This window comes from Mus musculus, chromosome 9 (assembly GCF_000001635.26).
Source record: "Mus musculus strain C57BL/6J chromosome 9, GRCm38.p6 C57BL/6J".
NCBI lineage: Eukaryota > Metazoa > Chordata > Mammalia > Rodentia > Muridae > Mus > Mus musculus.
In genome coordinates this window covers 65,552,577-65,580,283 of record NC_000075.6, presented here as the reverse complement: position 1 = coordinate 65,580,283, position 27,707 = coordinate 65,552,577, and the positions used below count along the sequence as shown (strand labels likewise).

At 49.5% G+C, this 27,707-nt stretch overlaps 1 protein-coding gene and 1 long non-coding RNA gene across 6 annotated transcripts; one reads left to right on the top strand and one right to left on the bottom strand.

Moving 5' to 3' along the window:
* The first annotated feature begins 196 nt into the window (after positions 1–196).
* Positions 197–27,707, top strand: Plekho2 (pleckstrin homology domain containing, family O member 2). 5 transcript variants are annotated; one of them, NM_153119.3, is made up of 6 exons: positions 197–346; positions 7,155–7,304; positions 16,281–16,400; positions 20,760–20,864; positions 21,567–21,665; positions 23,205–27,707. In NM_153119.3, the coding sequence occupies exons 1-6, from the start codon at positions 335–337 to the stop codon at positions 24,204–24,206; spliced, it is 1,488 nt and encodes a 495-aa protein (NP_694759.1). In that variant the 5' UTR covers positions 197–334; the 3' UTR covers positions 24,207–27,707. The 5 variants fall into 5 exon arrangements, with proteins under 5 accessions (NP_694759.1, XP_017168556.1, XP_017168555.1 ...); XM_017313067.2 differs by lacking the exon at positions 197–346 and adding an exon at positions 3,507–3,646 and having other exon boundaries at positions 23,205–25,903; XM_017313066.1 differs by lacking the exons at positions 197–346; positions 7,155–7,304; positions 16,281–16,400 and adding an exon at positions 17,961–18,305 and having other exon boundaries at positions 23,205–25,900.
* Positions 9,884–16,852, bottom strand: Gm51712. Its single transcript, XR_003948345.1, has 3 exons — positions 16,818–16,852; positions 16,082–16,441; positions 9,884–10,465 (listed from the first exon to the last, which is right to left on the bottom strand). It is a non-coding gene; the product is annotated as a predicted gene, 51712 (long non-coding RNA).

Genomic DNA, 27,707 nt, shown 5'->3' with positions numbered 1-27,707 from the left:
TCCGCCTAGGTTCTTCCGTCCATTCCCGGAGCTGAAGACAGGCCCCGCCCAGGATCCGCCCTGGCCCCGCCCCTGAACCCCCCACCCGGCCATGCTCCTCACCCAGCTGCGGGCGGGGGCTTGGAGGCCGCTGTATCCCTCCCTGGCCCCGCCCCCAGCCCCCGGAAGCCCCTCCCCGGCTCCAGCCCCGCCCCCCGAAGTTTCTTGGGCCCCGGGCGCCCGGCGGGACAGAAGACAGCAAGCCGCCGCCCGGCTGCGCGTAGATGGAGCAAGCGGAGCCCGCGCAACGCGGGCAGCAGTAAGCGGCGAAGCCGCCGGACCTTGCAAACTCGCCATGGAGGAGGAGGTGAGGGCGAGGGCTGGGCCAGACGGAACAAGAGTGCTGGGCTCGGGTGCTGCCCGTCCTACTTCCACGGGTCTTTCTGCACAGTCCTTCCCTTCAAGCAGAACCTGGACCAATGGGGTAGGGGCGGGATGGAGGTCTCGTCTGCATCCCGCCGACAGCATCCTCAGTTATGTTTTGGGCGTTTCTTACCAACTGGAAACAGTGCCTGTCATGGTTCCCATTGGATTGATGGGGAGACTGAGGCTCTGGAGAGTTGGGTGACTTGCTGAAAGTAGACAGGGTTGCTGTGCTTGAATCCCGTTACACCCTTTCTTGGCTTTCTTTGCCTGCCTCAGCCAGGTCTGCTTCTGAGGTGTGTGTTAGGGGAGGGAAGTTCTTCAGGGTCCTGGGTCACTGTTTTCAAGAAATCTGAGATTGTAACGGAGCCTGATGGCAGGAACGAAGAAATTGCTTTTGTCTTCCTTGTGTAAATATCTCAGAGTTCCCAGTGCTCTTGAGCTGTGTCTATCAGAGGATGTTAGTTGAAGGGTCAGGTCAACTGAGTCTCCCGGTAGCAAGGACTGGATCAGCAACGTCCCTTGGGCCTCCTCTGCCCTCTGCATACAAACTAGATTTTGGCCACATTCTCGTTATCCAAGTATTCAGTATACAGCAGTCACTTATTGCACGAGTAAGAAGACATTCTTATCCCTTGAAGGGCGGGGAAGAAGATGAAGCCTTCCCTCCTGTAGCCACCCAGGCCAGCTGGGGAGCCTTCAGTGAGCTCAGCCATCCGTATTCCTGTCAGTGAGCACTTGCGTATTTCCTGGAGTCACTGCAAGGCTGGCTGTTCCCTCTAGGCTAGACCCCGAGTTTCTGTGAGGTGGTAGATAAGTCACTTCCCCTCTCAGCCCGGGTTTCCTCTTCTATGAAACACAGGGCCTACCCTCCTCCGCTAGACCTAACTGTGGTCCCTGCACTCAGAGTGGGTACAGGTAGGGGTCAAAGTCAGGCCACTATGTTTTGCTGTGGTTTCTTTCCTTGCTGTCATGGCGGCTGCCTGCCCTCGGTTCCACTCCTGCAATGGCTGTGCTCTCTGTCCAAAGCCCCTCCCCGTGCTCCCAGAGGATGTGGGTCAGAATTACTCCATCTCCTGATCTGCTTTGGTCCCCAGTTAAAGGAAGTTCTCCTGGGGCTTCCTGGGCTCAGCAAAGTCAGCCCTGTTCTCCCTCTGGTCCCTAATCTCTAACATGGCTACTTTGTGACTCCCAGATATCAAAAACTCCTGAAGTATCTGGGTCATTAAAGTCTTGTCCATGTTCCTTCCTCCCTTGAACTCCCAGGTCTCACCCACACAGTCAGGGTATCTCTGTGCCTGTCCTTTCTTTGGTACCCCTGACTCTTGTCGATTCCTGCTGATAGAGTTCACGTGTTCGCCTGTGTCTCTGTATCCATCCATCTCTAAAACACCTCTTAATCATGGTTACTTATCTGCCCTTGACCTCAGGCTACCTCATCTCCCTTCACATAATTGTCTTCAGCCTTCCTGCTTTGCACTTCCTGGATGCCAGCCACCCCTGAGGCCAGCCTCCCTTAGCCTCTGTATAGGATATAGGATGGTTGGTCCCTGTCAGGCTGAGGCTTGGAGGAGAGCTAGTTTGGGTTCGAGCATCTGCCTACCTGCGTTTTCTGGTCCTCATTTTCCCAGTTATAAAATGAGAAGGGGAATCTAGAAATTTGATAATGTGTGTACAAAAGCTTTGAAAACCAAACATATCACTGGTGGTGGTTGCTGACTGTGGGGTAAGGTTGGAAACCTTAGCTCTGCTCCACTACCCTCTCAAAGCCATGCCTTTCCCTGACTCTAGACTGCCCACTGTTGTCCTCATCCTTACTGAGACAGTCATGGCAGTGTCCTGTGGCAGTGCTGGTTTTGTGACACTGGGCTGGGCTCTAGTTCTTACTGTTGTGCTTTTTCTTTCTGTGGTAAAGGGGTTAAGAATGTGAAGTTTTATATGTGTGTGTGTGTGTGTGTGTGTGTGTGTGTGTGTGTGTGTGTGTGTGTTTTACCTGTATACATTTCTGTGAACCACTTGCCTATGGAGACCAGAAGAGGGCATCAGATAGCCTGGAACTGGAGTTAACCATGTTTGTGAGCCAGAGCTTGAACCCAGGTCCTCTGGAAGAAGTAGCTAGCGCTCCTAACTCTGCGCCAGCTCTCCAGCACCATGGCGATAGGAAGACTTTGGTACCTTTTTGCCTTTAATTCTCCACAAACACCTACCTTCCCAAAGCACTTCTTCACCAACTCCAGGCCCTTGTCCCAGCAGAAAGCTGGGATGGGGGAAATCCCTCAGGGTAAGAGCCATGAATTTCCCAGCACACAAGAGCCCCCTCAAGCGGGAGATAGCCACCTAGCCCCCCTGAAGCTTCTCACAGGCAGGCTGTGTTCTGTCTTCATTAGCCTGGAAGATCCTTTGAGCCAGGGCCTGAATTATTTCCCCTCTGTGTATTTTTTAAATTTGAGACAAAGTCTCACTATATAGTCCTGGCTGGTGGCCTCATACTCCCTATGTACACCAGATTGGCCTTGAACTCGGAGAGTTGGCTTCTGTTGGTTTCTGTCTGTTGTAACTTTGTCGTAGCTTTTCATCTAATCATTTCCTGCACAAGGTCAGTCTCCTTCCCCCCTTGCTTTGTAAAAGAAAATAGCCCTGAGACACTCCTGTGTCAGGCCTAGGCAGGCAGGCTGATGCCATTGGGTACTTCAGGAGCCGCTTGCCCTGAAATAGACGGGAGAATGCCCGCTGAGGTTGGCTGGGAGGGGGACAGAAACAGTGGTCAGCTGGTCAATAACAGAGGCGCTGGAGAAACTGGGCTGAGCAAGACAAAACCTTCCCTGTGAGTCCTGCCAAGGGGAGGGGTGCCTTGTTAAAACTTACTGGGGTGTAGCCAGCCCCCTGGTGGGAGGAGGTCTAAGGGGCAGGGATTGAGTTGGGTGGAGCGTGGGGGCAAGTAGGACCCTGGCTTTTAGCCAGACCTCCCATAGGATGCCTGGGCTTTGCTTTACTCCATCTGTAACCCCTCAGCTGTCCCCTCCCCTATCCCAAAATGAGCTCCTGCCCAGTCCCTTCCTGGTCCCACCCATCCTCACAGACCTTAGCCTAGCTTCCCTAGCTAATCTAGGCTTGGTATTCGCTAGGCACTGGTGTGCATTCCTAGAGTTCGAAGGTGACAGCAATCAAGGCCGAAGTCCCAGCCTTGGCCCCTAGAGCTTCCAGCTGATGTGAAGTTTTACATGTCAGGCACTGGAGGTGGCAGGTAGGGGAGATCACGGGGATGTGTGGTCCTTCTTAAAATGTGGGGTGGTGGGTTGGACTCTGTGGGATCAGAAGAAAAACTTGGTGCTCAGAGGTGGGAAATGTGAACAGCAGCTTTGTTCGGGAGACACTGAGAGCTTAGGGCTTAGGAGGTGCCAGCAGTGCTGGTATTGCTGATAGAGCCGTGCAATGTGGGCATAGGGATTCTTATTCCATAGCTTTCTCCTTTCAGTCCTGAACCCTGTGACAGCCTGCCCCCGTCACTGAGAGATAGGTCCCTTGGCATCCCATAGCCTCTGGGAACCTAGAACATTCCTATGAGCCAGGAAGAGGCAATTGGATATATGATAGAATGAGACAACTTCCATGGTCTTTTTTTTTTTTTTTTTTTTTTTTTGAGACAGGATTTCTCTGTGTAACCCTGCCTGTCCCAGGGCTCACTCTGTAGACCAGGCTGGCCTCAAACTCAGAAATCCACCTGCCTCTGCCTCTGCCTCCCAAGTGCTGGGATTTAAAGGCGTGCGCCACCACTGTCCATCGAACTTCCACCTTCTTGTCAAAGAGCCCTGAAGTCCTTCTCTCTTCCCGTGGCAGGGTAGCTCTAGCTGTCCAGCATCCCCACTTCCTCATTCCTGTATCCAGGAAGATCATTTGGAACCAGCCCACTTCCCCATTTCTCCTGCTATCCACAAGTCAGAGGGAAGACCAGAAGAGAGACATCATCCTATGCTCCTGGAGATCTGAGGCCAGTAGATGCAGCTGAGCAGCTCTCCATCTAAATTTGAGAACCACCACATCAGGAGAGAAGGTTCCTGAGACTCAAAGCAGGGTGGCAGTGATAGGCAGGGACAACAGTAACAGGAGTGACAGCTGCCAATTACTAAGCTAAAGGTATCCTAGGAACTGCTCACGTGCCTTAGCTTCATTTAGTAACAAGCATGTATCAAGCCCTTGGCTGTGTGCCAGGCAGTCTAGGCAGTGGGACAGCAGTTCACAAGAAAACCCTCTACCCTCAGGAAGCCCTGTATAAACTTGATCTTAGTTAGTCAAAAGGCAGAAAAGCAAGATGAATTCCTCTTTCTTACAGGAACTGTTAGCGTCTCCATTTCCCAGTGAACAAACTGAGACATAGAAAGAGGTGACGTCACTTGCCTCTGGTCCTTGTGACTTGGGCTCCAAAGCCTATAGTCCCAGGGAAGCAGAATGTGTTCCGGGAGATAGAAAGGCCACAGTGAGAAGTGCCATGACAGAAAAGCCAGGCCCTGCCCAGCTCCTGACAGATCACCACACTTATATCTGCCTGGGCTTGTCCTTCCAAAGACATCTGTGGCCACAGGGTATCTCTGGGGAGAGGCGTGCCACTTAACTGGGGCCCCTTTTTGGAACTCTATGTAAATTATAACGTAGCTGAAATTAGTCAGTGTTGATTTCCTTCTCGTGTCCTCTAGATTCGGATGCTGTCTTGATCCTTTCTCCACTGTCCTCCTTCACTCTCAGCGCCCCAAAGGGTACCTGTAACTTCAGCATAGCAGTTCGCAAATAGGGCGTGTTTAAATTTTCCTTTCCACACTTATGTCCTCAGCTCTCATTAGGTGTTAGAGAAGAATGGTTAAGCGCTTAGTACTCAGGTGACTCTGACTCTACCCTCTGGGCATGTAGACACGTATGTGCCCTGCACCCAGCCATCTGACAGGTCCTGAATGGGGAGGGGAGGGGCATGAGGTGTGAGTGACAGACTGAGGCTGCAGTGTACCCACCTTGTACACAATGGTTTAGACTCAATTCCTATACCAGCCAGTGGTCAAGAGGCAGTTCTCTGAGCAGTCAACAGAGGAAGGAGCCGCCCCACAGCATGGGGATGAGGTCTAAGGAGTCCCTATGTCAGGAGAGGCAACTGGATTGGGTTTTCTGGGAAAGTCTGGGGTTGGGTGTGGGAGGGTAGAGAGTCCAGTTGCCTTATAGCCTGCCTGGTCACGCCTATCCTCACAGGCCTCACTTAAACATCCTCTATTCCAGGAGGTCTTTCTTGGCCACTGAACCATAGACTATGTTCCCAGTGTCTTCTTACACATCAGTGCCTGCTTGCAGCCTTTTCTTTTTCTTTTTCTTTTTCTTCTCTTCTCTTCTCTTCTCTTCTCTTCTCTTCTCTTCTCTTCTCTTTTCTTTCCTTTCTTCCCTTCCCTTCCCTTTTCTTTCTTTCTTTTTTTTTAAGATTTATTTTATTTATATGAGTACACTGTCTTTTTTTTTTTTTTTTAAAACTCGTTTTTTTTTTTCTTTAAATTTTATTTATTCATTATATGTAAGTACACTGTAGCTGTCTTCAGACACTCCAGAAGAGGGCGTCAGATCCCGTTACAGATGGTTGTGAGCCACCATGTGGTTGCTGGGATTTGAACTCCTGACCTTCGGAAGAGCAGTCGGGTGCTCTTACCCGCTGAGCCATCTCACCAGCCCATTTATTTATTTATTTATTTATTTATTTATTTATTTATTTATTATATGTAAAGTACACTGTAGCTGTCTTCAGACACTCCAGAAGAGGGTGTCAGATCTCGTTACAGATGGTTGTGAGCCACCATGTGGTTGCTGGGATTTGAACTCTGGACCTTCTACACTGTCTTTAGACACACACCAGAAGAGGGCATCAGATCCCATTACAGATGGTTGTGAGCCACCGTGTGGTTGCTGGGAATTGAACTCAGCACCTCTGCAAAAGCAGTCAGTGCTCTTAACCACTGAGCCATCTCTCCATCACCTTGTAGCCTTTTCTTAATTTTTTTTCATTGCACTTATGTGCATGGGAGTGCATGCGTGTGTGTGTGTGTGTGTGTGTGTGTGTGTGTGCGTGTGCGTGTGTGTGTGCATGCGCATGTGTATGCATGCACATACGTGTATATATGGAAATCAGAAGACAGGTTATGAGAGTTGGTTCTCTTTGTTCACCATGTGGGTTCTGAGGATCAAACTCCGGGTTTGGAGGCCAGGGCCATTTCTGGATGAGGTATCCCATCTGTCCCTTCATAGCCTTTGCAGTAGTTAACGTGTGCATTTCTGGGTATTTATTTGTTTAGCTGCTGTCTTCCCCAGTGTGTACTCAATGAGAGCAGGTTGCATTGCTTTTGTTCTCCTGTGACATGTGACATTATATGGGCTCAGTACATTTGTTAACCAGTTTAATAAACACCAGGAGGCACAGGAGTGGGAAGGAAATGGGTTCCGAGAGACCTGCTTTGAATTTCGGTTCTGTCTCTCTAACAGAGTGACTCTGGTAAGTCACCTTTTTTTCTGAGTTTCAGTTTACTGTGACTTGTGGCTACAAGTGTCTCCATCTTGGATAGCAATTGTAAAAGTTAAATGGAACTATGGAACTATGAGTGACATACAACACAGTGGCTCCTGGGAAACCTCATGTAGGATGATACACTAGATGCATTCCCTATGTGGTCTGTGGACTGTATGGCTTCATGGCAACAGCCCTCATAATGTGTTCTGTTGTTGTCTTACAGAGTATAAAGGAGGGGAGCGAGAAGCCTCGTGGAGCACGGACTGCAGACAAGGCTGGCTGGATCAAGAAGAGCAGTGGGGGGCTTCTGGGTTTATGGAAAGACCGCTACTTGCTTCTCTGCCAAGCCCAGCTGCTGGTCTACGAGAATGAGGTGAGAACTTGCTTGGCCCTGACAGCAGCAGCAAAGCGAGGCAGGCAGGCCAGCAGGAGCCTCCTAAGACTGTGGCTGGAAGGCTCATCCACTTTTGGTTTTGGTTGTTTATTTGGTTGCTTGTTTGTTTGGTTTAAACTATGGTAGCCTTGGCTAAGCTGGAACTTGCTCTGTAGACTAGGCTGACTGGCCACAAATTCATAGAGACCCACCTGCCTCTGACTCCTGAATGCTGGAATTAAAGGCGTGTGTCACCACACTGGCCCCCACTTCAGTGACATGCTGTGCCACCCTGGGCAAGTGTCTTACTTCCTCTGGGTCTCTGTGTATAGTATGGGGCTGATACTTCTACGGGTAAAGTTAGGGATCTGGGGTAAAGGTTCTGTGCCATCCATACATATAGTATTTGAATCTCCTCAACTACCTACCTGTATGCTGGAACTTCCTGTTTTGGGCCAAGGTTTCATAGAAGTAGTATTTGAGAAAACTGAAGCTGTTTCAGTCAGCATTGGCACTAAAAATACCAATTAACCCTCCTTAACCTTCATATTTTTTTTGAAATTTTATTTTTACTATTTGCGTATGAGCATTCGCATACATGTATGCATATGCGCTGTGTGTATAGTGCTGACAGAGGCCAAAAAAAGGTTTCATAATACCTGAAACTGAAATTATAGGTGCTTATGATATGGGTGCTAGAAACCAAACCTGGGTCCTCTGCAAGATTAGCAAATGCTCTTAACTGCTGAGCCATCTATCCAGACCCTAATTATTTATTCTGTCTCTCTGTCTGTTTGTTTGTCTATCTATCTATCTATCTATCTATCTATCTATCTATCTATCTATCTATCTATCTATCTATCCATCCATCCATCCATCCATCCATCCATCCATCCATCCATCCATCTATCTATCTATCTATCTATCTTACTTATCTGTTTATTATCTATCTTTATTTATTTACTTTTGAAACAAGGTCTCCCTATTCATTCTTACCTGGCCTGGAACCCCCAATATAGACCAAGCTGGCCTCACAGAGACCCACCTGCTTCTGCCCCCTGAGTGCCAAGACCGAAGGTGCACACCACCATGATGGGGCCTATGTTACATTTTAAAGAAAGAATTGGTGAGGATGGGGGGTGGGGGGGTGGGGGGGGTGGGGAGGTGGGGATGGTGATAGCGACTTCACTGTCTCACAGAGAATGGAGGGCTGGGTCTAGAGCCAAGCCCAGAACTTTTTCCACCAAGAGACACCAGCAGGTAAACCTCAAATTTCACGTTTAGTTGAAAAAATTTTAAATGTTAATTACACGGTGGGAGTGGTAGTGCTCACTTTTTTTTTTTTTAAGATTTATTTATTATATGTAAGTACACTGTAGCTGTCCTTAGATACTTCAGAAGAGGGCATCAGATTTTGTTACAGATGGTTGTGAGCCACCATGTGGTTGCTGGGATTTGAACTCGGGACCTTCAGAAGAACAGTCGGCGCTCTTAACCACTGAGCCATCTCGCCAGCCCATGTAGTGCTCACTTTTAATCCCAGCACTTGCAGAGGCAGGAGGATATCTGTGATCAGACTCCTTTATCAGACTTTGGAATTGCCAGGGCACCTTTAGCTTGTCCCTCCTCTAACACTCAGCTACCAGTTGACACTTATTAAACACGTGTTTGTTTTATATACATGTGTATGTGCACAACAGGCATATGTGTAAGAGGCCATCTGTGAGTGTTCCTATGTGACAAGGCACATGTGTGGAGGTTGGAAGACAGCCTTGGGTGTCAGTCCTCACCCTCTACCTTGTTTGAGGCAGGCTGTCTCTCTGTGCTTGAGGCTGACTGGACCACAAGCCTCCCGGGGGGCTTCCTGTCTCTGTTCCCCATCTCACAGTAGAAATGCTGGGGTTACAGACACATGACCCTGAACCCCGCTTTCTGTGTGAGGTCTGGGGCTCTGGACGCAGCGTGTCAGACTGCGCGGCAAGCGCTTTTCCTCACAGTGCCATCGTGCCATCGCCCCAGCTGCAGTTGACACTTCTGCTGTCCGAATGCCTCCCGCAATCCCCACACCTTCCTAATTAGACTCTTGTCCCCTCCCCACTCTCAACAGGCTTAGCATTTGGACAACTAAGAACAGTAAGACTGCCAGCTTTACACCTATAATCCCAACACTCAGAAGGCTAAGACAGGAGCATTGCTCTGAGTTTGAGGCCAACTCAACTATAGTGTAAGACCTTGTCTCAAAACAAACAAACAAACAAACAAATAAAAGCTACAATTGTTTGTTAAGGAAGCATCCGAAATGCTGTTATATGAGGACTTGGAGGGAAGGTGACTTTTCCTTTTGGTGCTGGGGTTCAGGCTACCAGGGTTCAGGGTTCAGGCTACCCATTGAGAATGTGAGAGTGTGGTAAGACTGCACACATGGATTCTATCTGCTGAGCCATCTATCCAGACCCTAATTATTTATTCTGTCTCTCTGTCTGTCTGTCTATCTGTCTATCTATCTATCTATCTATCTATCTATCTATCTATCTATCTATCTATCTTACTTATCTGTTTATTATCTATCTGTTTATTTATTTACTTTTGAAACAAGGTCTCCCTATTCATTCTTACCTGGCCTGGAACCCCCTATATAGAACAAGATAGAATCCATGAAGATGGAAGGCTTGCATCTTGCCTGGCAACCTCTTTCAGCACCACTCCCCCCCACCTCGTTAAGGCAGCTTGGCAAATTCCTGAGTGCCTTGGGCCAAGAAGGCCTATAAACCCCACCTAAGGGCTTCAAGGAGTTGCCTTTGAAGGGCACCTTGCCTGTCCTGGGTGAGTCCCCAGGAGTCAGGGTGACGGAGATGCCGTGGAAGAACAGCAAGGAATGGCAGTGTGCAGACAGCCACCCAGATGTTCTGTACTTACCAAATTAGGATGTGCCACAGCTGGGAAAGCGGCAGCCAAGGGATATTTTTATTAGAAAAAAAAAAGTGTGTGTGTGTGTGTGTGTGTGTGTGTGTGTGTGTGTGATATGGCTTCTCCAGTGCCAGCTGCTGTAGGGGTTGGATGACTGGCTCTCAGCTGTCAGCCCACCAGGCGCTGCCATCCATGTCCTAGACTGCCTCTCCACATCTGGCCGCAGCTGGGAAGCAGGGAGGGTTTCACATTCCCTAAACATGAAAAATCCAAATCACACTTAAAAAAAAAATCTTATTAAAAACTTAACTCTTCCAAGAACCTAGCACCCAGGGACGGGAACTTGGCCCCAAAGAAGGAACTGAGGCGTGCTTATTGGTTCAATTCCTCTTTCTGCTGTGAGGAGCAAGGCGAGTGCAGACTCTTGGCTCTTGGCTGTTTCTGTGTTGTCAGAGGCTGATGTTCCAAAGAATGCTGCCCCCGCCCAGTGCCTCCTGCTTTCTCCTTTCCTCTGAACTGCAGAAGGCCCTGAATGATTCAGCACTGGCATGTTGAGTTGTCCCAAGCCAGGCAGCCTTGGGGAGCTGGGTGGTAAAGATGGACGGTAAAGATGGACTGACTATGTTCCTAAGAGAGTCCACTGGGGGAGCCTAGAGATAGGTGGTGCTGTTGCTGTAGCCTCTTCTGGAAGCCCAGGAAGACTTTGTAAGCCTTAAACTATAAAGGCAGGGCACCATTCTAGCAGACTGGCCCTATGTACATTTTTATTTTTAAAGGCAGGGGTTGTGTAGTCACACTAGCTAAGGATGTCCTGGAATTTCTAATTCTCCTGCCTCCCCCACCCAAGTCCTGTGATTATAGGTGTGTGACCCTTCGCTGGCAAGTTCTTATGTCAACTTGACAGAGGCTAGAGTCATGTTGGAAGAAGGAACCTCATTTGAGAAAATGCCACCACCAGACTAGTCTATGGACAAGCCTGTGGTTCATTTTCTTGCTTGATTATTGGTGCCCCTGGGTCTTTCCTCAGTGGGTGGTGTCACGCTCAGGCTGGTGGCGCTGGGTGCAATGGAAAAGCTGAGTAAGCCATGGGGAGCAATCCAGGAAGCAACGTTCCACCACGGCCTCCATCATCTCCTATGTCCAGCTTCTTGTTTCTACCCTGACTTCCCTGAATGACGGACTTCAAGTTGTAAAATGAAACCAACCCTTTTCCCCCTAAGTTGCTTCAGGTCATGGTGTTTATCACATGATAAACTAAGATAGCTGCCAAGCTTGACGTCCTGGATCCAGTCCTCAGGACCCACATGGTAGAAGGAGAGAAGTGACTCTCTCAAGTTGTCAGCCCTTAAGACGGCCACCATGCCTGGTTTGTGTGGTGTGGAGGATTAAACCCAGAGCTTTGTATATTCTAAGCAAGCGTTCTGAGCACCAGAGTTGTAGCCAGTCCCGGCGTTCCTCTCTTGAGACCTTCTTCCTGTAGAGTGCCACTGGGGGAGCCTCAAGGAGACAGATGCACTGAGAATAGCATAGAACCATCCAGGCATGAGATAGGACTCTGTGCTCTCTTGTGTCAGGGCTTAGTGTTCCTGGCATCTAACATGGTATTTGTACCTGGCGGTGCATGTTCCCCCAGCAGTGGGTAAGACACAAGAACACTAAGGTTTGGGGGATCATGGCAGGTAGCAGGGAGCTTCTCAGAATAGAATTTTTCTGCTGTGTATATTTCATAGAAGAACCTGGACAGGGTTGAGCCTCAGGGGTAGAAAGAGACGTATACAAGCAAAAATGGGAAATGACACCTGATGGACTTGGATAGAGAGATCAGGCTGCCCTAGCCATCTAGATCAGCGGTTAGCTACCTTAGTCATACAGCCATCTGCCCTGAAAAGTACTGAGGTCTGGGTCAGCCTCATCTCAACGTTGATCAAGATGTTACCTGGGTGTGGGGGTTCTCATAAAAATCTTTTAATCGTACTTATTTACTTGTGGGGTAGAGGGACATGTGGCATACTGTAATTGTGGTGACTGGAGGAGAGATTGAGGAGGTCATTTCTCTTCCACTGCGTGGGTCCTGGGCACTGCGCTTAGGGCGTCAAGCTTGGCAGTTAGCACATCTACCTAATCCTTGCTGGCTCCCTGCTTTCCTTTTTAATTCTTTTAAAAAAAGATTTATTTATGTCATTTATATGAGTACACTGTAGCTGTATTCAGGCACATCAGAAGAGGCACATCGGATCCCATTATGATGGGATATAAGATGGTTGTGAGCCACCATGTGGGTGCTGGGAACTGAAGTCAGGACCTCTGGAAGAGCAGCCAGTGCTCTTAACCACTGAGCCATCTCTCCAGCCCTTATATATTTAAATGTACACATACACACACACTCTCTCACATTTTTTTTTTTTTTTTTTGGTTTTTCGAGACAGGGTTTCTCTGTGTAGCCCTGGCTGTCCTGGAACTCACTCTGTAGACCAGGCTAGCCTCGAACTCAGAAATCCACCTGCCTCTGCCTCCCAAGTGCTGGGATTAAAGACGTGCACCACCACGCCCGGCACAAAATTTCACTTTGATCATACATCTGCCTTCCCCAATTATCTGTATATCTCCCTCCAACTCCCACTGAACTCTTTCATCCTAAGAAGTACCTCATTTAGCTAGGAATTGGTGGTGCACATCTTTAATCCCAGCACTCAGCAACCAGATCTCTTTGAGTTTGAGTCTAGCCTGGTCTACAGAACAAGTTCCGGGACACACAAGGCTACATGGGCACTCTCCCAAAACAAAAAAAAACAGCAAAAGGCCTTCATTTACTTCCATGTTTATTTGGAGTTGGTTTGTTTTTGTTATAAGACCGTATCTCACTGTGTAGCTCTGGAACTCACTATATAGACCAGGCTGGCCTTAAACTCAGAGATTCACCTGCCCTTACCTCACAAATGCTGACACTAAAAGCATGTGCCACCACTGCCCAGCAAAATAAATCTTAAAACAGCAACAACAACAATAAAACCTTGTCAAAGACCATGCTTGGGATGTGAGGTCCTAGTTGGGAATTTACTACAATTGTATTGCTAAATGGACATGTTGTCAAACTGCCTTTTAGGTATATGTTTTTGACCCGTAGGTTAGTGTTGCTCTCAGCCTTGGTCGGGGAATGTCTGTTGATAGTGGCAAATGCCAAGCAGAGTCAAAACTGATCAAAGTGTTGAGAATAAGTAACTGTTGTGTGCTCAACCCACAACAGGACATCTGAATAAGTCCCTTTAAGGATCAGAGAACATCATGGAAGTGAGAGAGTGTAAGAAGCAGAGGATGAAGGAGTGCTATGTATGATACACTGTCTTCTGGACATGAAAGGACTGTTGCAACCATAAACTCAGAGCAGCAATGCCTATCAGGACCACCAACATTCTGTCATGTGTGGGGTAGGAAATCACAAGGCCTCGCCCAACCCTGAGGAGCTAGGCCAGTCAGTGGTGGCAGGGCAAGGAGGATTCATATTCCTGGGTGGTGTAGCTGTTGTTGATATATTCTTGCTCAAGTAAATAACACCCTACTATGACCATGTAAGCAACCCTAGTTAAATGTAGTAGGGCACATATATATATATACACACACATACACAAAACATACTGGGTATGGTGGTGCACACCTTTAGTTTCATCACTTGAAAGAGGCAGAGGCAGGAGGATCTCTGAGTTTGAGACCAGCCTGGTCTATATACTGAGTTCCAAGCCAGCCATGGCTACACACAGAGAGACCCTATCTTGAAAACCAAAAACCAAACCAAACCAAAAATTGTACATGCATTATTTTATGTGCATGAGTGTTTTGCCTACATGTACGTATGTTCGTGCCTGGTGTCTGTGGAGTTCAGAAGTCATCAAATCTCCTGGAACTGGAGTTATGGATGGTCGTGAGCCACCATATAGATGCTGGGAACTGAACCTAGGCTCTGCAAGAGCAACAATTGTTCTTAACCTCTGAGCCATCTCTCCAGATCATGACAGGTTTATAATACCAGATATGAATTCTCTTCTGTAGAGCAGGCTTCAAGTCCAGTCAGAAAGAAGTTGGTTATACCCATAACAGCCATGACACTATTACACCAGTAAGCACATCTTGCCTAGCAGATAGATTTGTACCTTCCAGCACTATGAAAACTAGCAGGCTGGATGGAGGCAGCCTCATGCTCCGTTCCATGATTCTCTATGTCATTCCGCCAAAGTGTTTGGTGTCTTTAACAGGCTTAGATGTTCTTAAAAGCCTTGAGGCTGCTGGGTTTGAGTATGTCTGGTATAAAGTAATGTTTCTCAGGGGTTTACTTATACCAGGGTCACTTGGAGTAATAGTTAAAATGCATATGGTCCCCAGCACTCTTGGAAGCAGAGGCAGGTAGATCTCTGTGAGTTCAAGGCTAGTCTGGCCTACAGAGCAAGTTCCAAGACTGCCATGGCTACATGGAGAAACATTGACTTGAAAAAAAATTCACACTGTCAAAAGTCCATGCTCCCCAAGTTTCTGATTGGAGCTTACAAAGTTGCATTTCTAGCAAGTTATCAAGTAGCACTGATGTACCAGCAGATACTTTTATGCACCAGCAGATACTTTCTTAGACATTTCCATGACCTTGGTGGCAAATGATAAGGTCATGGGAGCAGCAGATCCTACACTGGGAGGGCCCTTGGCACAGAGCCACCAATTAAGAAGGCATCAATCAGCCCTGTGTGGTGGTACACTCTTTCAATCCCACTGCTTAGGGAGCCAGCCTGGTCTACATAGCAAATTCCAGACCATCCAGGGGCACACACACACACACACACACACACACACACACACACACACACATTTCTGCTTCCCAGGAAGTTGTACCAACTGGGTCACCTCCAGAAGAGGAACCAGTTGACCACTATGAAGGGAGAGAGCTTATTCTAGGCAGCTTGCCCAAGAGGTATCCTACACCCCAGACCTTCTAGTGTCCAGGCTGGCAGGCAGGAAGTTTAGAAGGCAGCCTGGTGTGTGACAAAAGTTTTCCTGGGGAGGCAAAACACACTCATCTAGTCACCCCAGATAGGGAACCCCTGGCAGACCAAAGTACGGATACCAGCAAAGTCCAGCTTAGTTGAGTTTTATTGGGGTTACTTACAGGAATATGGGTGAGAGGTTATGTACAGAAGCAGAAATGACTCAAAAGACAGCTACATTACCCTGGCCACCTCAGCTTGGGTACCGGCTCACAAAGCTGGAACCTGGAGTACACTGCACAGCCAGTAGGCAGCTCAGAAGGTTGAAGAGTGTCCTCTCTAGGTGCCTCAGTTAGTCTAAACCTGAATCTGCTCAGTTCCAGGGAGTTCCTGAAGCTGGTTTGTTGTTATTTACCTCCCTGCAGGATGGAATGTTTCGATCTGAGAGGTCAACCACCTGACAACTGGCCAGTGGTAGAGACCAGACACTGTGTGGCCACTACCCTACATAGTGATAGAACTAGAGAGACAAGCTGACGGAGGGGGGGTGCTCTTATGCTCTGGTCCTCTCTGTTGTGTATGGCTTTCGGCCTGGGGTGAGGGCCCCTCTGCCTAGTTAGCAGTCAGGAAGGGGAGATGTCAAGTGAGGGAGCTGTCGGTGGGGCATGTGAGCCCATGTGTGTCTCATTCATACTCTTCATGGAAAGCTCTCCTTACCATGTTTCATGGCATCCTGTATTCTTCCAGGCTTCCTCTTCCACAAATCTCTGCCTGGCCACTGACCCTGCACAGACCCTTAGGCATCCTTTTCTAAGTCTTCCTACCTTCTGTTTCTGCATCTGGTCTCAGGCACTGGATCCAACCGTTAGGCACAAATCCACCTCCCTTTTATATCCCATTTCTTACCAGGATGGTAAACTTCATGGACACAGCCAGCCAGCACACATTGGCACCATTTCCTTGCCAGGGTCTGAATTCCAACCACATCTCGGTGATACAATGTTCTTGCTGAGTAGGAACGGAGTCTGGAATGCATATTCAATGATTGAGATTCTCGGTGGGGCTGGCATTCACCAGCCCACTTCTTTTGTATCTCTTCCTCTAGGATGAGCAGAAATGTGTAGAGACGGTGGAACTTGGGAGCTATGAGAAGTGCCAGGATCTCCGGACTCTCCTCAAGCGGAAACATCACCGCTTTATCCTGCTGCGATCCCCAGGGAACAAGGTAGGGGCCATCCTGAAGACTGCCTCCCTCGAAGCCAGGATCTGTGGGGAAAAGGGAGGCTGGGCTCAGATGGAGGACAGCTGTGAATGGGGCCTCTACCTCATCAGGCCTTCAGGACTCTGATGGAGTCTGGAGTAGAGGAGAGAATATGGTATGCCTTCCACCTTCCCTTCTGGGCTCCTCTTGGGCCCAGAGCTAGGAGGCCCATTGCCTAGATTCCCACCCTTCATGATTTCCTTCCTTGCCCGAGACTCTGTCCTTTGGGTGCAGGCGAAGTTTGCTGTTTGTACCCAGTTACAGTTTTTTAGTTTATTCTTATTCTATGGGTATGAGTGTTTGCCTGCACACCACATGCATGCCTGGTGCCTGCAGAGACCAGGTTGTCAGATTCCCTGTTACAGATGGTTGTGAGCTTACCCTTTGGGTGTTGGGAATCAAACCCAGGTCCTTTGCAAGAGCAGCCAGTGCTCTTTCCCACTGAGCATCTCCCCAGCCCTTGTACCACTTTTCCCTGGAGGAAGTCAGGCAGCTGGGTGATGACACGTGCAGTTTCATGGATGTCAGGAGGGAGCTCGGATGTGACCCCGGTCAAAGTGCATAGTACCAGCTCCTGCCACACCTCACGGGAACCTCTCCACATCAAGGGGAGCCTATCAAAGTGAAGCTTCATCAAAGGAGCTGGGTGAGGGAAACAGGCCTGGTCTGGGCCTACTGAGACCATGTTGTCTCTCTCCCGGTGTGGGAAGTTAGGAGCCTAGTCTTCAGTGGTCCCTGTGGTCCTGGATGCTGCAAGAGATTCCAGTCCTTTAATCCTTAGTCTGTGCTACCCAAGTGCCTATGTCACCAAGACAGGAGCACAAGGCTGGGCCCAGGTTTATCTGATATCTGTGGCTCAGGATGCTTTGAGGACAAGAGAATGGTCTGTCTTTCAGGCCCTGAAAGCCTTTCCTTATCCTAGAGACCTGCTGCCCCTCTGAGCAGATACAAAGTGTGCATCTGTGTTTGAGAGGCACTGAGTACATGGAGCACAGAGGTCAGGCCTTTGTCTGCAGTGCCATGTACACTGCCTTGTGTGCAGATATCACTTGGCATGTCAGGGCCATTGTGTGTATGTCTTCTGTGGATGTGGGGTGACAGGAGACCTTGCTTCTTTGTCCTTTGCCCATGCCACCTACTTTGTCAGCTCTGAGAATCAGCTAGTAGTGTGCTAGGTGGGTTGGCCAACCTGTTTATACAGCTGCCCTCTCAGCTTCTATGGTAACAGCCCCTACCCCCCCCCCCCCCCATACCCTTTAGTCCTTCCAAGAGTTGAGATTGGTTCTGGGTGACTGGAAACATGGGCTGGAGCCAGTGGTGATGGTCACAGAGACGAAAGATATAACCAGGCTCCTGCTCAAGGGCCCTCGACTGACCCTCATCATACCACACTACAGTGGGGCTCCCCAGAGGCCCTGCAGATCCTCTGCCTGGGCCTGCTTTTCCCATCGCCCTGGGTGTTCCCCAACTTCCTTGTGGCCTCTAGCTGGCCAGGAGGTCATGTGACCCTGGCTGTCTGGTCCTGAGGCTGCCTTTTTTTCTCTCTAATCAAATAAACAAAGACTCAAGTGTCTTGTGTGCCCCACTCCCTCCTGCTGCTGCATCCCCACGCCCCTGTCCATGAGGTCACAGACAGTGGCTGCCAGGAAGCAGGGTGGCCACTGCTGGGCCCTGCTGCCCTGCTGGTCTCAGCCAGCTTGGCCCTTTCCTCTTTCCGGCCTCCTCTTCCCTGCCCCTCTTTTCCTCTCTGCCTTTCTGCCCTTCCCCCTTTCCCAGGCCTTGGCGGCCTGCTCTGCAGCCATTCTTATTACCATGGATTCTCCTGTTGAGCCTGTGTTCTTAGAGCCTCTTCAGAGGGCTTGTGGCAAGGTGCTGTAGCCTGAGCCCACCAGGCCTAGCTTCTTGGGGTTCATTCTCATTGTTCCTGTGACAGTCATCCCTGTGGAATGCCGAGCTCAGTGAAGAAGGATTACACAGACTTTATAGTAGAACTGGATCTTCACCACCTTTGTGTTCTTGGATCCTGGTGAACCCATTGGTCAGCCCCGTAGGTTTTTTTCTGAGGCCATCTCTCTCCCAGGGACCCAGTGCCCTTCCCGGCAGCCTGTGCCTGGTGGACCGGGCTAGTAGGGAAAGGGAAACTGAGTCTAGTGGTTCTGTCCCCAGCCCTTTGAGGCCAGACTTATGAAGAGAGAACTCAGCATCTGAGGCGTCCCTGACCAGTCCTGCAGCTACTGACTTCCCCTGTGTGTTTCTCGGCTCCGAAATGCCAGTCTGTACCAAGGAGAGGGTCCCATTGACTCAGAACCCCTAACAGGTGCGGCTTCAGGGGTCACAGGACTGGCCTAGCCGCCTAGCATATCACAGGATTGCGTGGCCTTTGTAGCCCCCCAGTATGTAGTGTGGCCTCTCCCTGAGCCCCTGCAGCCCTGAAGGCTACGCCGAGAGCAAGTTGCCAAGGTGCCCTAGGGTTTTTGACTTAACTGCAGATCTGCTGCCAGGATCTAATTTAGCCTGGTCATGCAAATGAGCATTTGGCTGTGGCTGGCATGGAGGGGGACCTAGGGTCCTGTATGAGGAGGAGGCAGTGCTGCCAGGAGGAAGTTATATAATGAGGATGCTAAGGGGGCCAGGCCAAGTGCACTGTACTATGGTATTACATAACTGACTGGTGGAGTGGCAGGAGGCGCTATCTAATACCAAGGTGGGGGATGGGCAAGCTGGCCATACCAACAGAGAACTAGGGCGTCTTGAGGTCAGAGAGTAGGCAGTGGCCCAGGAACAGGGTGAGGGAAGGAACCTAGGGCCAGTTCATTCATGTATTGTCTCATTCACCTACTAACTAATTATTGAACACCTACTATGTGCCTTAGTTTTGATCATGTGTAATTGTTTCGTAGTAAAACATGCTATCCCATTTTACAGATCAGAAAAGTAAGACTATGTAGGTGAAGGGCTGGGTTACTATGCTCCAGATTTAGTTCTTTAGTTTTTTTGTTTTTTGTTTTTTGTTTTTTGACAGTCTAATATTTACAAGCTGGCCTCAAACTTCTGATTCTCCTGCCTTTGTCTCTACCTCCCAGCAGCTGGGATTACAGGCATGCACAGTGTCACCTGGTCTGTGTGGTGCTGAGGGGGTGAGGGCAGGGCTTGGTGCTTGCTCTGCAAGCTGTCCACCAATAACTAAGCCACATCCATTCCTAGCCCTAGAGAAATCTTTTGAAAACAGTTTTGTTCCTAGGGAGATGGCTCAGTAGTAAAGTGCTTTCTATGGTGCCTACAAGAATTTAGATCCCCAGTAAGCCTCTAAAACCTGGTGGGCGTGATGCTTTGCCTGTAATCCCACTGTGTGGGAGGCAGAGACACGGAATCCCTAAAGCAAGCCAGTTAGCCGGATCGGCCAACTTGGCGAGCTCTGAGTTCTACAAGAGACCCTGCAGCCAGTACATACGGCAGAGTGAACAAGGAAGACGCTGGATCTCAGGCCTCACATCAGCCTTACACACACACTTCAACACTCATGTGAGCATGCAGTATACATGCCATGTATGTGTACATATGTAAGGAAAAAGAAGAACTATTTATGATCAAACACACAGACTAAATCAAACCAAACCAAACCAAAAGAGGGTCTTACTATGTAGCCACGGCCTTTGGATGGCCTGGAACTCTATGTAGACCAGAGTGGCTTTAAATTCAGAGATCTGCCTGCCTCTGTCACTACGTTTTGAATGCTGGAATTAAAGACATGCACCACCATTGCTGACTAATATTTCCTTAACCGTTTTGAGCAAATATTTCAGAGGTATTAAATTCACTCTTAAGGTGGTTCCATCTCCACCACCCTTCTTCAGAAGTCTTAAAACTTATGAAACTGGAATCAAAATCCATTAAATCCTGACTCCTGTCTTTTCTTCCTTGGGTCGGGCAGTCACCACTCTACCTTCTGGCTCTGGTTTTGGCTTTTCTAGATGTTGTGGGGGTGAGGGTGGGGGTGGGGTGGGATGTTACTCTCCAGCTTCTTGTATTTATTTCACCTCACATGATTTTATTTATTTATCTTATCCTGAGACAGAGTCTTATGAAGCAAGATCATACCAGAACCCTTTCTACAGAGCAAGGCTGATCCCCTCACCCTGAGTCCCTGGACGCTACAGGGTGGAGGGGCCCCTTTTTTGATGTATGCTCTCCCCACTTAAGCCCAGTGCCAGAATGCTCTGGGACATTTAGGCTACACTTTGGAATCTGGGTTGGGATGCTTCCTAAAGACCCCAAATGTGAGTCCTAAAAATATCTGCCATCCTCCTCGCCTGTCTCTCACAGGTCAGTGACATCAAATTCCAGGCCCCCAGTGGGGAAGAAAAGGAATCCTGGATCAAAGCTCTCAACGAAGGGATCAACCGAGGCAAGAACAAGGCTTTTGATGAGGTACGAGGTGTGGTCCTCTGGGTGGCTCTTTGTTTCTGACCCAGCGGTCTAGGAGAAGGCTGTACCCACCTCTCTCCAAACTACCCCTCAGTTCTGTCGCTTTAAACACCGAGGCATCCTTCATTTAATCTCCTGAGAGTCCTTCAAAGTGAGTGCTAGTGTCCAGTTTCTACCAATGAAACTTAATTGTGAGTAAATGAAGTTATTTATTTATTTTTTAAAGATGGTCTCACTATAGAGCCCCTGAAACAGCTGAGACAGAATGTCATCTGTGCATTCTGACCTGGAGCTCACTATGTAGCCAAGGATGACCTTGAACTTCTAATTCCCCTGCCTCCACTTCCCAAATGCTAGGATTACAGGCCTAGGCCACCAAGCCTGGTTTTATGAGGTGTTGTAGATTGAAGCAGGACCTCCTGCCTGCTAGACAAGCGCTGTACCAGCTGAGCCACATTCCCATCTCTTAAGTAATTTGCTTTAAATTAAAAAGCACATGGGCCAGGAGTGTAACTGTGGTCGAGCCTCTGCGCAGGGTCTCGGGCTCAGTCACCCACACTGTACAGAGGCACATGGAGGTGGAGGCGCTGACCCAGCCGAGTGAGGATATGAGGTGCAGACTTTGACTCTGAGTCTGGGCACAGTGGGTGTTTCCTACACTTCCAAGACCTGGCAGGGACTCACCTGCTTCTAACTCCTTCCCAGGTAAAAGTAGACAAGACCTGTGCCCTAGAGCATGTGACACGGAACCGGGTACGTGGGGGCCAGCGGCGGCGGCCACCAACAAGAATCCACTTAAAGGAGGTAAGGCCTAGCCTCAGCTTCAGTAATAGGAAGTCAGCTGAGCCTGGTGTTCCACCCTGATGGGTGGCCATCAACACGCAGGGCTAACCTGGAGTTGGGGCTTGCTAAGTGGTATGTGTAGAGGAAGGACAATAGAGACGTCTAGGCCCTTTTTCATTTGTGGTTCACTTGGGCACCTTGAACAGCAGAGAAACAGGCTTGGGAAGGTAGTGCCTGCGACTTGGAGATCAGCTTCCAGCAGGAAAACAGTCCTGTCCCTCCTCGTTAGCTGTGATTAGTTCGGTAGTAGAGCAAGTCCAGGAGGTCGGGGCAGGAGGGACCGTGGAGGAGTAACTGGGTTTTAAGCGAACACTAGCTTAAAATCCAACAGCACCAGTTTCAGTTGACAGATGGGAGTGAGAGAGGGACTCTTGCTGGAGGAATTGGTGTGAGCCAAGGCATCAGGCGTAATAGTTGAGGTGTGTGAGGGGCTCAGTTGGCTTTTGGATTAGGCTGGGAATGAAGTAGGAGGAATTATGGAGCCTGTGAGGCAGGGTTAGGGATCAGCTCAAGGTCTTAGGGTGGATTTGGGTTCTGAAATGACGAAAGAGGGATCCCAGGCTCTGCCAGGGGTTGAAAGGGAAGAGAACTGGATGACAGTACACAGTAGAAACCAGATGTCCCGGGGCTGCATACAGGCAATTTGGGAGAAGGTATGGGAAAGGGCAAGGGATAAGGAGTAGCCTCTAAAAAACTAGTAGAGCTGATGTGGAGAGAGACTTTAAGGGCCAGGGAAAATCCACAGCAAATAAGACATTACAGGGCCGCCAGCAATAGCTACTGCCCAAGAGAAGGCTTTTTAAAAGGAGACGTCTGGTGGCCAGGACAGAGTTCTTCAAGCAGTGCAAGGAGAAACAAGTAGACTTGAGGTGATTTGGGCTTAGGACTCGGGAGTGTCAACACAGGCTGTGGTGCTAAAGTAGCAAGGGAAGAACTGAGATGTGGTGAGTGGCCACACTTACAGCATATTTTCAAAGGAGTCAGTCACCGGGTAACAGAGCCTCAGGGACCTCCTGTAGGAGTCATAGGCAGGAAGAACACAGGGTGTCTGAAGATTTGTTCTTGATATTAGACAGCCTGTTTTTAATCTGTCAGCTGAGAGAGGAGTCACAGAGAGATACTGAGAAAGGGCTGTCCACAGGAGGATGTGTGGTAGGTTGAAGTCCAGCTTTGGAGAAGAGACATTCTGTGGGAACTTAGGGAGGGACCTGCCTCACTCAGTAGATGTTCCAGATGCTGGGTAGACCATGTGGTGTATGTAAAAGGGTGTGAGGTTCTCAGGCCAGGACTCCACCCATCCCATCCCTACAACCATCTGAGGGACCTTGGAAGAGGCTTCTTGCTTAGCCTACTTCATGACCTCTGAGGCTCCCTGGGAAAGTCCCCATACTGTGAGGAAGATCAGAGAATCAAGCAGTAGGTGAAGTAGGCAGTTTCGGGGAACCTGCATTTGACCCAGTGGCCATCCAAGATGACATACGGATACTACTCCCACACCAGGTAGCCAGTGCGGCTTCTGATGGGCTTTCACGGCTGGACCTCGATGTCCCAGACAGTGGACCACCAGTGTTTGCTCCTCTCAGTGACATCAGTGAAGACCAGCCCCAGGAGCCACCTCGGGCTCTCATGCCTCCTGTCAAGCCTTCCCCAGGACCAGAGACCTCTGCAGTTGAGGACAGCAAGGAGACTCCTGCAGGAGAGAGAGCCCTAACCCCTGACTCTGCAAGCTCTGGGGCCAATCCTGAGAGCCAAGAGGATGCAGAGACCCCAGCAAAGGAGGACAGTGACGTGAAAAGTCTCCCCAACAGCACCTTGTCTGAGAAACTGAAGGTGAGCTGGGAGAACCCCAGCCCAGAGAAGCCTTCTGCTCCTGAGAGTGCACAGTTGTCCTCTTCGGAGACTCCAGAGGCTACCCCCAGGGAGAGCAAAAAGCCCCCTGCACCCCCTCCCAAGATCCTGTCGGAGAAGATGAAGGCTTGTATGAGTGGAGTGGATGCTTCTGGTTCATCCCAGAGTTCTGAGGCCCCCGAGACCACTTCCCCAGAGCCGACCCAGGTGTCTGTGAATGGCATGGATGATGGTCCTGAGTCGGCCTTACAGGCCATGGGCATCCCTGGACCTGCCCCAGAGGATGCGGCAGCATCCCCAGCACTGCCCTTCTCGGACTTGCCATCCCAGTTTCATCCTCGCTCCTCTTCCCTTGGGGACCTACTCAGAGAAAGCCCTCAGCATCCACGACTGCCCAAGGAGAAGTTGTATCGGGCCCAGCTGGAAGTCAAGGTGGCTTCGAAACAGACAGAGAAATTGTTGAACCAGGTGCTGGGCAGCGAACCACCGCCTGTGTGTGCCGAGTCATTGCTCAGCCAGGCTGTAGAGCAACTGAGGCAGGCCACACAAGTCCTGCAGGAAATGAGGGATTTGGGAGAACTGAACCAAGAAACCCCTGGGCTAGTGCAAAAACGGAAGGAGCTGGTGACCCTCTACAGGAGAAGTGCACCCTAGGCCTGCTAAGCCCTAGGCACCTACCCCCCAAGTACCCCCATCTGTCACTACCCAACCTTGCTAAGAAATGAGCTACAGCTCAGACTGTAGACGCACCACTGGGTACATCAAGTTTGGCCAGGACTTGAGGCTCCTGATGGCCTTTCTACTCTACCCTAGCCTGGGGCTACCTGTCTGGCCTCTTCTCTAGGCTCTGGGCTTGGGATGGAGCATAGTCCTGTGGTCTGTGTGGTTGATGCAGACTGCCCCCAGGGCTTTGGCACCATGGTTGGAGTTTCCAGGATGGCACCGTCTGTTCTCACTGCCAACGGTTTACATTCCTGACTTCCGGGTAGAGCCCAGCTGACCTGCCTGAGGCTCCCATCTTCTGGTCTTCAGGCAGATTCCCACCAGCCACACCCACTTAAGAGTATCTAGAGGGGCCTTGGGTCTGGCTGTAGTGAAATATGTGGCCTTTAGCTGGAGCCTAAAGATGGCTAAGGGTCTGGGTGAAGGGGCTCTTTACTCTGGTTTGTTGCCCTCTCTGCAAATCGAGGGTCTTCTCTGCAGCATCCCTACCCCTGTTGGAGAGCTGTAATTAGATGCTCAGATCTCAAGGCTTCCGAGGGGGGAAGAGAAACTCAGGCTTCCTGGTACAGTCTCTGCTTCTGGGCCAGCTTCTGTCCAGCCTTGCACATTCCTGAAGATGAAAACCCTAGAGTGGGCCTGTGTTAACAGTTGAAAAGCCTGTATGAAATTATCATTAATCAACCTTTAGAGGCCCCACCCCCCACCCCTGCCTTCTGTGCCTCCCAGATGGGATTTATCAGAGTCTCTGTGGTTCTTCCTCAGCTGGAACCGTTCTGATAGCCACCCCTTTTTTTCCACATGCTGGAGTCTGATCCACCTATCAGGCCCCTGGTGGGCTGCCCCTCCTTTACTTCCTAGTGAGAGGAGTGTTTTCTCTCCTCCCTTTCCCTCCTCCCTTCCCCGTTGCCTCTGGCTCTCTGAGCGACCCTTGAGTCTCCAGCACACTGCTGTGGCAGCCAGCAGGACTGGGCAGGACCTCGCTGGAGGAAGGAGCGGTCACAGAATCTGCCCTGAGGATTCCGCGTGTGCACTTTGTTTACTGGAAGAGAAGGGAGGGTCACAGCCACATGATGGCCTTTCCTCTCACCCTGCTCCCAGTCGCCAGTTGTGCCCACCAAGGCCTGCCAACCAGTGCAGGTTGATGCCTTCATTATTGTACTGGCCCTTTCTAGCTGTGGGGAGTGGACAGGGGCAGAGTAAACAGCCTTGTCTTGCCTCACGGCCCCTCCCCCCACCCCCGTCAGCCTCAAACCTCACTCCTTGGGCTCCTATGCCAGCCTGCCTTTCCCTCCATCTCCTGTACAAGAGCAAGAATGTCCTCAGGTGTCCAGTCTTGATCCCCTGCCATCTTCCCTTGGGAACAATCATCCCCTACAGCAACAAGGGTGCTGTACTTCTTCCAAGTCACCTGCTTCCAGGAATTAGAGCCCGGCCGTGCTGTCAAGCGACTAGTCAAGTCGACTAGTCGGGCAAGTAGTTCTGGGGTTACTGCCTTCATGGCCAGTGCCATTGCCATTGGTCCCCATGCTGGTGGGGTGGAGTGGGGATGGGGACTGCCAAGGCTGTCTCCCTGCCCTTACGATCCACCTTTCTTGTCATTTGGCAATAAACCTCATTTTATGGAACTTCTCTGGCCCAAGCCTGTATGTTGTCATGGGAGCTAGCCTGAGGCTGGACTCCAGGGAGTAAAGGGCTGTGGCCGCTGACCAGTGGTATCACCAGCCTTGCAAACTCAGTTCCATAAAGGTAGTCCTCACGGTCCTTTAAACACTTAAATATGTACTTGTAAAAAATAAGTCAATCTAGACTGGGCAGTGGTGGCACAGGCCTTTAATCCTAGCACTTGGGAGGCAGAGGCAGGTACATCTCTTGAGTTCCAGGCCAGCCTGGATTTGGAATATACAGAGATAATAGCAGATGTAAAGTTAGTTTAATATTTGTTGGAGTTCTTTCTTTCTTTTACTCTTCCTTTCTTTCTTTCTTTCTTTCTTTCTTTCTTTCTTTCAAGACAGGGTCTCACCATGTAGTGCTGGTTGTTGTGGAACTCAAATAGCTCTATAGACACAGAGAACTGTATAGACCAGGGGTGGGTTCAACTCACAGAGGCCTTCCTACCTCTGTCTTCCAAGTTGTGGGATTAAAGGCATGCACCATCACACCCAGTAGCCATTTATTTATTTATTTATTATTCTGTAGCCTTAGCTGGCCACAGATTCACAGCAGTTCTCCTGCCTCAGCCTCCAGAGTGCTGGAATTCAGGTATGCACTACCTCTGCCCAGTTTTTGTTATTTTTGTTTTGTTTGAAACAGAGTTTCACTATATAGTCCTGGGTGGCCTGGAATTGCCTATGTAGACCACATGCTAGCCTGAAACTCAGAGATCTACTATCTTCTTTATCCTCCTTTTTAATTTGAGACAGATAGAATCTTGATATAAAGCACAAACTGGCTTTAAACTCGGATCCTTCGGCCTCAGCCTTTCTAGCACCAAGGAGATAGATATGTACCACAGCTGTTGTGCCCTAACCCCTTAGGCTTTTTAAAATTAACTCAGCCTGACCTTTAACTCTAGCTTAAGATGAATTTAAAGTCCTTATGTATCCACCTCTGAAGTCCTGGGATTACAAAAATGTGTGCCTAGATGACAGCCAGCCCTCTCTTATTAGTAATAAACCTCTTTTGAGCTTGGGGTTTTGTCATGATTAAGCTGGAGCCTGGCATGGTGGCACATACCTTTGATCCCATCACTTGGGAGGCAGAGGCAGGCAGATCTCTGAGTTTGAGGCCAATCTGGTCTACAGAGTGAGTTCCAGGACTTCCAGAAACCCTGTCTCAAGGAGACAAACAAGTAAAAAGAGAAAGAGAAGAAATTCCCAGCTGGAAGACTATATGGGTCCTAACAGTTTTTCATCCAGGTTTCCTGTCCGGAGACCCAGATCCTTGACATCCTGTGCCTCAGTGAAGATGTCCTTCTGGGGATTGAACCTGTGGCCTTGAACATGCTGTAAGTATTCTTTCCACCATGAAGCTCCGCCTCCAGCATTAGTGTTTATTGTAATCACCTGAGCAACAAGTCTGATTTTTATTTTCCACTGTGTAATGTTTTTCTTTGATTGTTTTTTTTTCCTTTTGTAACAAGTGCTCTGGGAAGTATAGAAGACCAAGGGTAGTATGTTGTACCTCACTGCATGGCCCCCCACTATCTACTGACAACACTTGCAGAACAGGTGTTTACATCAGTGATTCCAAAATGGTGGAAAGTTAGCTGTCTAACTTTCAGAGATTGGGCCTGGTTAGGGGTGAACCTGGCCCACTGCCATCAAAGCCCCATGAACAGGAGTGCTCAGGAAAGCCCTGGGCTAGAGCTCAGGTCAGGCTGTCAGGATGGAAGTCCCACCCAGGAACTTGTCTGTGAGGCTCAACTTTAAGGCG